The sequence below is a fragment of the Marmota flaviventris genome, chromosome 12 (assembly GCF_047511675.1).
Source record: "Marmota flaviventris isolate mMarFla1 chromosome 12, mMarFla1.hap1, whole genome shotgun sequence".
Lineage (NCBI taxonomy): Eukaryota > Metazoa > Chordata > Mammalia > Rodentia > Sciuridae > Marmota > Marmota flaviventris.
The window spans coordinates 41,466,533-41,480,063 of record NC_092509.1 but is presented as its reverse complement, the minus strand read 5'-3'; the positions used below and the strand labels follow the sequence as shown (position 1 = coordinate 41,480,063).

At 32.7% G+C, this 13,531-nt stretch overlaps 1 protein-coding gene across 20 annotated transcripts in view; it reads right to left on the bottom strand.

The window, feature by feature from the left end:
* The window catches only part of Pard3 (par-3 family cell polarity regulator), a 660,013-nt gene that overhangs the window by 251,226 nt on the left and 395,256 nt on the right, over positions 1-13,531 (bottom strand). For 14 of the 20 annotated variants that reach the window (XM_027928488.3, XM_027928495.3, XM_071599891.1 and 11 more), the window contains 5 exons: positions 11,447-11,572; positions 9,961-10,343; positions 5,616-5,755; positions 3,442-3,570; positions 1,052-1,090 (listed from right to left, as the gene is read on the bottom strand). In XM_027928488.3, coding sequence (XP_027784289.2) covers positions 1,052-1,090; positions 3,442-3,570; positions 5,616-5,755; positions 9,961-10,343; positions 11,447-11,572 — 817 coding nt within the window. The remainder of the gene's footprint in view (positions 1-1,051; positions 1,091-3,441; positions 3,571-5,615; positions 5,756-9,960; positions 10,344-11,446; positions 11,573-13,531) is intronic. The other 6 variants (XM_071599890.1, XM_027928492.2, XM_071599897.1 and 3 more) reach the window with 1 other exon arrangement.

The following is a 13,531-nucleotide window of genomic DNA, read 5'->3' as shown; positions in this document are numbered from 1 at the left end:
TGTTTCACAAACAAAAATGTAAGTCTACTACTTTTACAACCCAAATTTATGTGTTGAGAATGTGTAATATTCTCAATGTGCTTTAGTGATTTAACTCTGAAGTTGAATTGTCATCCATTTTTAGAATAATTAAATATTCAAAAATAACATTCCATTTGTTTATTAGTTCAAAGTTCCTTGCTTATGAATTTATACAAAATGTCAAACCTATTAATTACATTACTCAAATTCTTTATAAAGTCTCACTTTTTTGCCTTACTTAACATGACAACTTTTGGAAAGATATGTATTAAGGTTACCCTCTGTGGATATGGTTTTGTTAAATTTTATATATATAATAGTTTGATAATGATATGTGGTTATGCTATGTTGTTTGATATACAAAAGATCCTGATTGTTAGAATTTCTACACAATAATATTATATGTCAATATAATACACCCTCTCTATTTGCCCCATGTACATTATGGCAGAGACTGACAGGAAAATCCCAGCATTTCTGTGCTAATGCTTCCTGCCAGCCTGAATCAGATCCATCTTCTAAACATGACACAACTACATTTTCATTTTAATCTGAGTTGCCAGTACTTGAATTTTATTAAGAGAAATTTCCCCCTTTATAGTTATTATGACAACTGTGTTTAGCCCAATTGCTGACATATCATTTCAAATTTTACTCCTTAAAATACATTTTTATTTTATTCACTTAGTTTTGCTTTATTCTAGCTTATTTTTTCAAGTTTTTTACCTTTTTTTCTCCATTTGATAGCAACAGAGTATTTCACAACTAGTGAAATACATTGCATATCTATCCAACTACTAACCTCACCAAGTCTTAATGAGTAATAGGAAAATAATCTCTCTTTTCTATTCCTATCTGACCAAAAATAATCTAAAGTATCCTCTATATGGGGTAGTAACCATGAATCATTTAAAAATAAGACCACTTTGGGAAAAAAGGCAGGACAAGTTACTTCATGTTTAATTAGTAAGAAGTTAGTTCCGTTTATCTTTCCAACGACTCTGCATCCTACAAAAGATAAAGCTCTTACCGTTTCTTTTGGAATCTGCATCTGGCTTGGCTCTGCATTCTAGAAGAATCGAAGAAAAATATAAATACAGACTGACCAAAGCCATCTTCAACACACAGGGACACAAAGTTTTATTTTAATGGATATTTTGCTGGTTCTCAAAATCTACCAACTAGATGAAGGGTGATTATATTATGGTTGATGGATTTCTCTGTCTCCCAAACTTTCACTGATGTGTGTGGTGTTTGTGTGGGAGTTTTTAGAAACTTTTCTAAATAAAACTTTTACTTGGTCATTCTTAGAACATCATAAATGTATTACTGGCAGGAAAACAAATCTCAAAGTTCCTTCCTAATCATGGCACCGTTTCTAATTTTGCTTCTTAATTTTTTCAACCAAATCTAGGTTTTAAGGTATTGGATCATTCCATAACTAGACAGATAAATCAGTCTGAACCACAGTCTGAACCACAACTTCATACTTTAAAATGTTACACAGGGAATGAACACACTATTCTTTTCATCTAATATAGAGTACTTACAAGGTTGGTTCTTGGGGTGATTTTTTTAATTCATTTATTTTTTAAGGGCACAAACTAATAAAAGTATTCAGACTAAGACTTGCAGAAGTGAAACACAGAAATCCTCAACAGAGGAAAAGAGTTACACTAATTGGATTCAAAGATCAGCATTAAGTGCACCCACCCACCCTTTAACTTAAGTTTTCAGAATTTTATTCTTTTAAATCGTGAAAGGCAGCTGCAACATACATAATGGACTGACTGACGGCCTACTGGCTCGTTCCTTAATGAAAAGCTCACAAGCAATAAATTAAATAACCAAGGGGGGAAAAAAAACAACAAGAGGCAGCAGACGGGAAAAACAGAAGCCTGAGAGATCAAAATTGGACCAGAAGAACCTGAATAACCTTGGGCTGTCTATACGTTGGCACTCACTCTGAGAAGGCTGCTGAAGAGCAGTGTGGAAGCTTTGGCAGTCTAATGATGCTAACTATCATGGCTTGGATACACCCAGGAAGAATTAAAGCTTCATCAAATCACATGGAAAGCTTAGTTGTTGTTTTGGTAAGTGCTCATTTACAATTTAATAGAGACATCTCCAGATTTAGGATCAGGTGGCATTTTAAGCACAAAATTGGATAACAGTGGGGGGAACATGGAAAACTGAATTTAAATTGAGGAATAATGCATTAAACATTTTTAAATATAAAGAAGCTTTCATAATTTATTCAAAATCATCCTAAAACAAAAGTGTTCACTTTTCAACCCCTATCACCATATGAAATTTCCACAAAATCACAGAGAGTGTTAGGACCAAGGGATGCAAAATTAATGACTGAAAAGAAACTCTATTTTAAATAACTATTTATATGAATATATGTAATTCATATGGAAAACAAAAATACTTATTGATAAGCAAAAAAAAATTTTGTCAACAATGATGCATCCATACATGAGTTATAACCTAAGAGAATTAGGTCTATATGATCAATTTGGGAACTGTACCTTAAAACCTTGCCAAATTTATACACAGTAATTTACCTTTAGATGAAATAACAGGCTAGCTGAAAAAGATGTCAAATATTCTAACCAGGTACAAACTGTTTTGAAACATTTTAAATACCACTTATGTTTGAAATAAAGCAATTTTCTCACCACATAAAAAGAAAAGGCAATTTCTCCAATCATGTCATTTTTATATGTAATTGAAACATTGTACTTTCTGAAGAAAAAACATTCAGAACAATGTATATTTAATATATGTATTTCATTCACACCAATGCCATGTAAATGTTTCTAGTAATTGAACTTATTGATGTAAGCAGTGAAAGTAAAGTAGATTTGTTCCAAACAAATGACTTTTTATTTCATTTATGTCATTCCGAACAATGTGATCTTTTTGGTCATTAATAGCCCTGAGACTTATTGACAGTTAGGTCTTCTTATTTTCAGTAATTTTTTTCAAGAAACTCCTTTTTATATGTGACCATCTACATTTGGCTAAGCTACTAAGAAAATATGAAATTTTGTCATGTGCCAGGGAGAAGATGGCAAGCTTTTGATGACAGCCTTTGGAGTGACAGTTATGAGATCACTGATGTCTTTATTCAACTGGTTCATCTGAAAGTGAATAATGATAAATATTTGATGTCCTGGAAAATACCCCTACAATCTGTTTTTAAATATCCTAATGTTCATTATTGTGGATATCCATTTCCAAGTCAGAGTAGGGAAGACAAAAAAATGCTTATATTAAGTTAGGGATAGAAAGAAATATAAAATAAAGAAATTCCTTAGAAACTGTCTCCATAAACATTCACCATCAGGTAGCTAACCCAGATCCCTGGCTCATGTACATCAGAAATCTTTCATGTGCTCTAAATTTACACACCAGTTCCCTTGGGTGAAAGGCGTCTTCCTGGCGAAAGACCAGAAGGCTCACAGTCCCTTCCATCTTGGTGCTTCTTAACAGGGAAACAACTTCCTCTTGGGATTTGCCTGCTAAATCTACTCCATTTACCTAAAAACAAATAAAAAATTTTCAGTTGCAATCCTGTACAGATTGTTAACAGAAGACACATGTTTTAGAATTGACCATATTTGGTATAAAATATAACTTATTTCATGCTAAATTCTGCCATGACCTGATTATCACTAAGCTTATATGATTTAAAAAAAAAAAAAAAACCCTAGGCCAGATATCTAGAAGAATGCTAGGAAGTAATAAATCTTTCAGTGCACATCAATAAAACAAAAGCTACAAGCACTAGGAATTAACAAGCAACAAGTAATAAACGAAAACATCTAAAATGCCAAGTCAATACAAATCTTGACTTTGAACTGATATTTTAATGGTCTTGTGTATCACTGTTCTTCTCATATTAAAATAAAACAGTATTACTCTGATAAGAAGCAGAAAAAATAAAAAATAGAAAATAATTTGGCATAAATATTTTAAGTTTCAGGAAAGTAATAATGAAGAAAAAATTATGCTTAAAATGTAAAACATCAAACATTACAGAAGAATCACTACAAGATAATGATAATTTTGAAATGAAAGCAATATTTCTTCTCAATTGTTTCCATGTTATAAGAAAATTCTAGTAGGAAAAAGTGAATTGGAATAACCCATTCTCCTGGAATCTCACTGATTTATCTCACAAGAAGTATAACATCAGTTTTAGAAAGCACTTTATACTTGACAAAATAAGAACATAAGTTTCTTTCAAAATACCTTCATATTATTTATTTTGGACAGAAATAATGTTATTCATGGAAAATAAGTATATTACTTAAATTTTAATATCAAATTTTTCCTGTGGTTAAAATATGTTTTGAAACTTGGCCCTTGCTACTAAAACCTTTGTCTACAGCTCAACAGGACTAATTTTAAGGAATTGCAGGAAACAGGTGATAATAGGTTCAAAGAAAACTGAAAAAAAATCTAGATAAAAGAGAAAAAAATGAATCCATTAATATTTTTTTCTTTGTAAGATTCCAAATATTCAGATACTCAGAAAAAAACTGAGTCTGCCAAATTTTCACCATTATATGAATGCAACTATTAGATATCCAATTTCACACCAGTCGGGTGGGAAACATGCAAATGTAAAGTTTCAGATTTAAGGCAAAGCTGACAGCTATAGAAAATCAAGTCCAACTCAGAATATATACAGCTTCCAGGCCATTCCCATTGCTCAAAAAGACAAGCAAAAGCTTTTGTAATGTTGTAAAAGTGAAGAAATTATGAAAAAAAGAGACTTAAAAATAAAGTGATTACTAAGAAAGACAAGGAGCAAGATTGCAAGAGGGAAGAGGAAGGAGAAGGAGAAGCACAGAAGCTGGGGTGCAGCTCAGTGGTAGTGCTCTTGCCTGGCCCCAGATTACATCTCCAGCAACACACACACACACACACACACACACACACACACACACACGAAAGAAAGAACTTTAGCATACGTTTTCTACAGAAAACACTAGGAAAAACAGCCAATAAAATATCCTGTTTCTCCATTTGTCTCTCCCTTTTATCCCTACAGGAACAAATATTTCCACAGACAGAAATTATATACATGTATATATTTCTAGGATGGCTTCAAATACCAATGAACCAAAAAAACATGAAGTACAGGAAGAAAATTTTCAGAAACTGTTTTATTATTGGACTTTTGCATCTCACTTCATTCTCCACACTGCATTTCAAACTTGTTCCTTTCTTCAAGACACACTGATTTTATTTATTTATCTCTGCTCTGATTAAAAAGTAGATTTTTTTAAAAAAGCATAGCCATGCCAGACAGAACTATAAAGCCCTCTAGAAATACAAACTTATAGATATGGTACTTATACATAATAAGATATCACTTTATTTCATAAACAAAATGTATGTATAACTCTGTTAGATAAAGTGGGAAAACCTGAGGTAGAACAGAAATACATGGTTTGGGGATGCACACTTCTGCACAAATACATAATATCCATTTTATGAAAATACTTTACAAGTTGACTCTTGAAAACATAACTTTTCAGGAATGATGGAACACAGTACCTAGAAAAGTCACTCACCTCTATGAGTCTATCTCCTGCCTTCAATCTACCATCTTGAATGGCAGCACCTCGGGGGAGGATGTTTTTCACATAAATTGGAGCTGAGCCACCTATTGTGACATCTCGTGAAGTGATGCTGAATCCCAAACCTTCGGTACCTAAACATGAAAGAAAATTTTTAAACTGAAATGAAGTATCTTGAATGTTACACGTGTACACACTCATGTATACATATTTACATAAGGAGTTTGTTATTCTCTACCTCAACTTAAAGATTTGTAATTTTCACAATGCCCAACATTTTCTCTAATACTTAAAAAGGTGTAATAATTTTTCGAGGTAGACTACTATCATATTTTTTTCACGTTAACTGACATTAAGATTTAAATGGTTTACCTATCGAAAATCACTCATCTAAAAAGAAATGGCAATGTTCTCAAAAACAGAGGAAGGTTTTAGCATACAAATATGCTTGCTGAAAGTTTTCAAGTCCATCTTAAGTCTTTAAGTATCAAATAAATTAAATTGCTTTACGAGAACAAAGAAAAAAACTTTTGTGGAAACCCATGGTAGCTAAATAATCTAATATTATTGTGCAAGAATGATATCCAGTTTTGAAAAGTAAAAGGTAGAAGCAAAGGAGAAAAAGAAAATGTTCAGTGAGATGAGAATAATGAAATGAGAAATATTTCTAGATACATGTAAGAGATTCTCCCCAAACTACAAGAACAACCACAATAACAGCTATTTACTAAGCGAATGAACTGCATTACTTTTGTCAATTAATTGGAAGAGAACTTAACAAAAGATTATATAGTTACCACTTATATTCCCTGCTCCCCCACCCCCGGCCACCAAAGGCAAATTATTCACTGAATGATTCACCTCAGACCATGGCCACCAAATCTAAAGTTCACCCTATAATGCTGAAAGGTACTAAAATTAATGAGGCATTTATAATTTAGTTTCTTGATTTCTATAATTCTCACTTCTTTAGCAGATTTCTTGACAAACGATCTATATAAGTTCCATACAGGGTCTAAAAGCGCTGTATGTCATGAGAATGACCATGCAATAAGCCAAAATGTGGCAAGGAAAAAACCCTCGAACATAATGACAAACTTCTAATCAATCAGAATTTATTATAATAAAATTTTTTATATAACAAAAATAATGAGTAATAGCTAAACATTTTTAAAACCTTAATTCGTAGGATATTAGTTTCATTTTCATAATATTAGAGAAGATACTTGCTCATTATGAGAGTATAGTGCTCTATAAACTTAAAAAATCTAGAGTACATTAATTTAATGCAGGATTCAGTACAAAATTATAATAAAAAGTATAACATTAGATGTTATAACGATGAGCAAATAGAAATGTGAATTAAAGAAGAAAGAAAGCAGAAATAAATACTTGATTATACCAGTAACAATACCCACCATAAATATTCTGTAGTTAAAACAAAATATTCATTTACTTCTAGTCTGAAACCACATTAACGTGCCTAGACTGTTAATGTTTTAAGTCTTCAGTGCAGAAGATTTGAATGGCATATTGTCTATAAGAAATTTTCCTAATTATTCTGTTGGGACGTTTCCATATGTCCCTGTGCTTTCACAGAACTCTTAATGACATGCAATAACATTTATTAAGAAAGAATTCTAAATTATTCTCCTTTTATAATATTAATTTGTATGAACTACAAAGACTGACTGTTATATGAACCTCAATACTATTAAAATATCAGCAATAACCCCTAAATCTGTAAGCTAAAAGTTCACACAATGACCTTTAAAAGAAAGATAAATAGATATCAATTTTCATTTAGCAAAGCCAACAAAACATTTTGAACTGACTGAAACAGATTACTGACCTTCTCCTTTGACTTTATTAAAAAGCTAATTTCTCCAAAAGAGCAGGGTATTTGAGAATGCCAAATGGCAATAAATATTAAGAAATCATAATTATGGAAGCAAGTACATTGGGGCTATTATATTTTGTCATGTTAAATGACATAGTTCCAAAATTATGCCAAAGAGGCATCATCCTGAAGGCTCCTCTTTGTAGAACTAAGAATACCAGTTTTTAAATAATCACTGCCACATGAAGCATACTAATTCACATTGAACTGATATTAAAGTTTCAAACTAACATATACTATGTATATATTAATATACTTCCTTAAAATGTTTAAAATGTTAACTGTAACAATAACTGATAAAAACATTATTAACTACAATAAAATCTTGTTAAATTCTCATAAAAATCACTATTATTAAATTGTCTTTATTTAGTCCTAATCAAAGGCAATCAGTATTCTTCTTCCTATTTATGTATGGTAAACATAACTTATGTTTATGTAGAATATTTTAAGAATTAGCAGTTGCACGGGTAGTATGCACTTTTTATTATACGTTCTCACAGTAAATTAAAATCAGGATACATCTATGAGGCTCTATATCATTTAGATTACTCAAGGTCAGAAAAATATTTAAAAGTAAACCACCACTTCAATTTTTCTTATATTGATTAAGCATACCATTTCTAAATTAGCTTGTGTAGATGCAATCATATCTTTCTAAACACTATTAAAATAAAACTACTAATTCCTGTATTCGGCCAAATAGTTCTCTTACTAGCAAATAAAATTTCACTTCATTAATAAAGTGCATATTATAACCACAATTTGTTAAGCCTACTGATTGTTGGAAAACTATAATTAACTAAATGAATATTCCTCCATCAATCTAAAAGAAAAACCATATTTATTAAACTAATACCTTTATGGCAATGGCCAACTAAGATACTCTACCTTTGTGGAGAGATTTCAGGTAGACTTTTATTTTTATACAACTCTATTTGTAGTTCTTGATAAGTTCTTGGTTAAAAACTAGTGCCTGTGATTTAAGTAGAGAAAAAATGAGGAAAAAGGATCTGATATTTCTATCATTTGGGAATTAACAGTTAGAGAGGGTTTCTGCTGATAGGCTCTGTATTTGCAAGTGGTGCAGGCAAGCTGTCAACTCCTGATCATGTCAACCAAGTATTTGGAGCTTGAAAATCAGTAACCAGAAATAAGGAACTTGTGGTTCACAAAAAGTTCAAAGAAAGAATATGACTTAGAAAGGAAATAGCAGTTGCAGAGCTTAAAACCTTGTAAATGCTACCCCAAATAGAAAGAAGATTGTCTGAATGTCAGGATATGGAAAACATTCGAATAGGAATCTTCTGCCAACAGCCATGTGACATGAGGAAATTACTCTATGGATTAATTTCCATCAAAGTTCAGGAGTTGGGTGAGCTCATAAAAATATTTTTTATAATGACACTATTTCAAAAGACATGCTTTAAAAATATATCAAAATCTTCTGATATAATGGAGCATGAACAGCCAAAGTATATCTCAGTGCTCTGTTTACCAGTTGAAAACCAGAAAGTGGATTCCAGCAGACTGCTCTGAGCTGTAGAGGCAGCAAACTGGAACAGCACATTCCCTATATACATAGATCCACCATCTATGGAAAAGGGACACTTAAATGACAGTGTACAAACAATTAGTAATACCTTTCACCTTAGGAAAGAGAAGCAATGAGTGGGCTTTGTGGCACAGGACTACAAGCTCCAAACAAGTTGGGCAACTGAGAGATTCTGAATCAAAAAAAGGATTGGGGATATAGTTCAGTGGTTGATCACTTACCTAGCATGCAAGAGCCTGAGTTTAATTCCCAAGAAGGAAGGAAGGAAGAAGGGAAGGAAGGGGAAGAGAGGGAAAGCAATGTAGTATTCTGGAAAAGTAAGAGACAAGGAGACAAGACCTGACTTCTTGGCAACCTACCACAAACAACTAACAGCCACAAACCAGTCATTCCCCATCTGGAACTGAGGTAGACAACCTCTAGAGGCCTCTTTGAGGGCCATATTTGCCAAAACAATCAAATTCTCACTTTGGTTTTGTTTGGTAGGTCATGCCCTGAAACATTTTCCACTCATTATCAAAAATTTTACTGCAACAGTACCTGATACTTTCTTTTCATAAAGTTATATCATGAAGTCTTAATTTTTAAAATTTTCATTTTTAATTTCTACATAGCATATGAATATGAAAAGCATAAAAATACAGCTTTTAATTCATTAGAAAAACAAGGTCTTTGTTTTGTTTTTAATCTTTGTATATCAGTTCTTTCACATTGTACTAGGTTCAAATTCAAGGTGCTAGACTGGGGATGTAGCTCCTTATTATAACATTTTCCCAGCATGTACAAGGCCTTGGGTTCTACAAAATAAACAATCAACTCAAGATATTTGGATTAGTCAGTTGACTTTTAAAAGCAATTTCAAAGAAAAATAAGATAGCTCGTACCTTTCTTCAGCTGGATATTGAGCCTCTTGCCTACTTTTTTGGTGTTATAACCACTGCTTGCACTTGAACTAAATACATTCTGTGGGGCCGGAGCTGGGGCTGACGGTGGTTTTGCGGAGGGGTGTGCACTATGAGGTAGTCGTGGGTGAGCTTCTATCTGCTCAGGTGGGTGGCTCAGTCTGGGTGCTCTTTGCAGTGCATGAGGCCCAGCACTGTTCACACTCCTGTTATCAATATACTGGCTGTCGGGACTGAAGCGGCTTGAATAGTAATTGTTCTTCTCACTTTGGGAAAGTTGTTCATACTGCTCTTTATTTGCTGCAGGAACCACATGGAACCAAATGATGGGTGTACGCATGGCTTGGCGAAACATATGTTGTGCTCTGGGTTTGAGAAAGAATGGAAGATTAGCAAATTAAGACCAGCAGACTAGAAGATATTATGAGCTTAATTAAGTATACTAATTAAGCAATAAGAACTGACAGAGTGTTGAAACTGAAAAGCAAAATTCTGATAATCCATTTATTAACCAAGTTTGCAAGCTCTGATGTAAGCAGAGCTATGTCTCTAAATATAAATTTGTCATTCTCTAAATAAAAATGGCAAAATTATCTATGATCATGGACAAAATACAATAGTATTCTCTCAACTGTAAATTATTAAACAACAGTTTTAAGAACAACAGGGACATTCTAATTTTAATATTAATAGAAATCAAATGCAGCCTTTTCCCTAGGAGACAATCTATACAAATTGTAAAATTTATTAAATATTTCCCTAATAAAGGAGCCCTTTGAGTTTTCAGAGAAATAAATTTAGAAATAAACTTGGGAAACCATAGAAATTATCAGTTATCAGCAAAATGAATTCAAGATTGTTTATGCAAGAAAATCTCAAGAACAAGAATTACCACCACCACAACCACCACCACCCTCCAAAAAAGTGGAGGGATGTATAGCTCAGCGATAGAGTCCTTGCCTAAAATGTTCAAAGCCATGGTTCTTCTTCACTATTATTCTGCTCACACATGCCCCTTTAACAGGAACTGGCCAACTTTTTGTTTTTAATTGAATAAGGTCCTCAGTCAGGAAAAAGGAAATTGAAGACACAATATTGTGGTCTTTTTCTGTTTGTTTGTTTGTTTTTATAGTAAGGCACATTATGTACAACAATTGAAAATGTGAATTAAAGGATAAGCACATTGCTCAGTTTCTCAAAATGTGAAGAAGCAACAGAACTGCATCACTGTATAACCTAAACTGGGCTCAGATTATTCCAAGACCAGCTCTATTGGTCAGAGGTCATTCTGAAATACAGTCTAATGGTGTTAATTACCTCGAGTTTGGTTAAATTGTTAAAAGTTAGATGGTGGCAGAAAACAGGTACAGTACACAGAGATTGCAGACATGTTTGGAGCTTTTCAACTGACTATACTCCATCATGCCTAAAGCAGAAAAGGACCACAGTGCAGCCACCACACACTTACTGTTCAAATCTTCTATTCCGCAGATCACCATCATTAATCCTGACAATGCAATCATTCTCATGAAAAAGGTTTTCTTGTTCAGCTTTACCACCTTTCTCCAATCGTTTTACTAATAAACCCAGGGTTCTGGAACATTAAGGATGCAAATTATTACACATGGAATATTTCCACCATGCACAATGTCATATTACTTTAATGCTGATATCGTGTTTAGAAAGACTCCCTTATAAAGGGGTGCACTAAGTTATGATTAATACAAAGACAAAAATCAAAACTGTCTAAATGATGTGTAGAAATGCACCATTTCAATAAATATAAGAAATCGTTTGCTGGCTTATATTTCTGAAACAAGCTTCATACAGTAAAATCTTTATAGTGTATGTTGAAAACTGCTTCAAACACAGCTTGCCTAATGGGTCGGGGGGTACCACAATGTGGAGCTGGATGAGCCCACATTTGTGCATGGCTTTTGTAATTTTCTGTTTTAAGCCAGCAGGTACACTGCTGATGGCAACCTCTGCCTTTCTGTTAAAGAAAAGTTAACCAGGAACAGCTAACCTCATGGCACTAAAGGTTTCAGAAGGTAATAGGAAAGACTTTAGAAATAATAGATTCTCCACGCATGTCACTTGAATTTAATAGAATCTAAGATTGTGAGTACCAGACCTGGCTAGGACTACCCAGTAAAGGAAGTAATTTGTTGCTAATATTTCCATTTAAAGAGAAACAGAAAAAAGTCAGCAAGAGTTTCAAATAATGTCAGTCACTATTTGATGTTCTCATATGTGTACTAAAACTTCAGATTAAAAGAGAAGTTTGAATGAACTTTCTAAGATGCAGATGGAAAAAAAATTATTAATATGCTTGCTCTGGGGCAACTAACTTCTTAAATTACAGGACACTCAATATATCTCAGAACAAACAAAAAATGCCTAAGATGCAGAAGCAACAAGAATTTTAACCTAGTGTGATTGCTATTTTTTACTTGGTAATTGGCATAAATTCTGTATCATGATTAAATATGAATTTTTAGGTGAAATTATTTTTGAAACTTTCTAAGTTTGCACTTTCTTTCATAATCCTCATTGAGGAGCAAAAAAATGCTCAGATATTAGAATTCAGAACCCATATATTTTGAAGTTAAAGATGTCATAATTTCTATATATTTATCAACAGAATAACAATTTGCAGGATTACGTATAGGCTTCCCACTAGAAATATACCCAAATAGATACCTCCTTCTTCTATACTTAAGCAGTAGGCATATCTTTCCTATGGCTCTTTATCTCATTCTCCTGTATATACAAGTTATCTCTACTATTGCATTGCAAGCTCCTAGAAGATCAAGGAGATGGGATTTAGTAATATGCACTCAAGCACTTAGCTGGTAGTAAGGTCTGATAAATGACAACTGAATGAATGGATGATTGAGTTTCACGGAGGCAAACAAGTCTCATATTTCTAACAAGCTTTTTGTAAAATAGAATGCTAGTGACCAGAATTCAGATTCAGTGCTGTTTTCATTTATACTACAGATGCCACAGAATGGAAAGCAATTGAAGCAAAAGTCTCATTTCACTTGTTATTCTGTAGTTTAACCTTTTTTTTTCATGAGTATTTATAAAATCATCAAGTTCATTCTAATGCTTATCATTAAAGATAATAAAGAGCCATTATACTAAGATCAATTCTACCAACGTACAAGAATATTAAAAAGAGGTAATACTGAAATTCTCTTTTGTAATTCATCAATGAAGGATTAGCATTTATTTGTGTTAGAATCTAAAAATATTAATGACTAGTAAAAATAAGTAAATAAATCATGTAGGTGATTTTAGTTACCTTCTACTACATTGGATTTATAACTGTAAAAATTATCACAACTCAATGTAAGAATAAAGTACAATATTTACCTGCATGAGCAACTTAACTGTCTCAGTCCATATTAGGAAAAGAGAGATTCCACACCATAGGACACCAAAATTAAGATATTAAAATATCATCATACCACAATCTACTCATCCCTATTATTTAACTTGTTTCTATCTTCAATTGCAGTGTTCTTACAGAGGAATCAAAGAAATT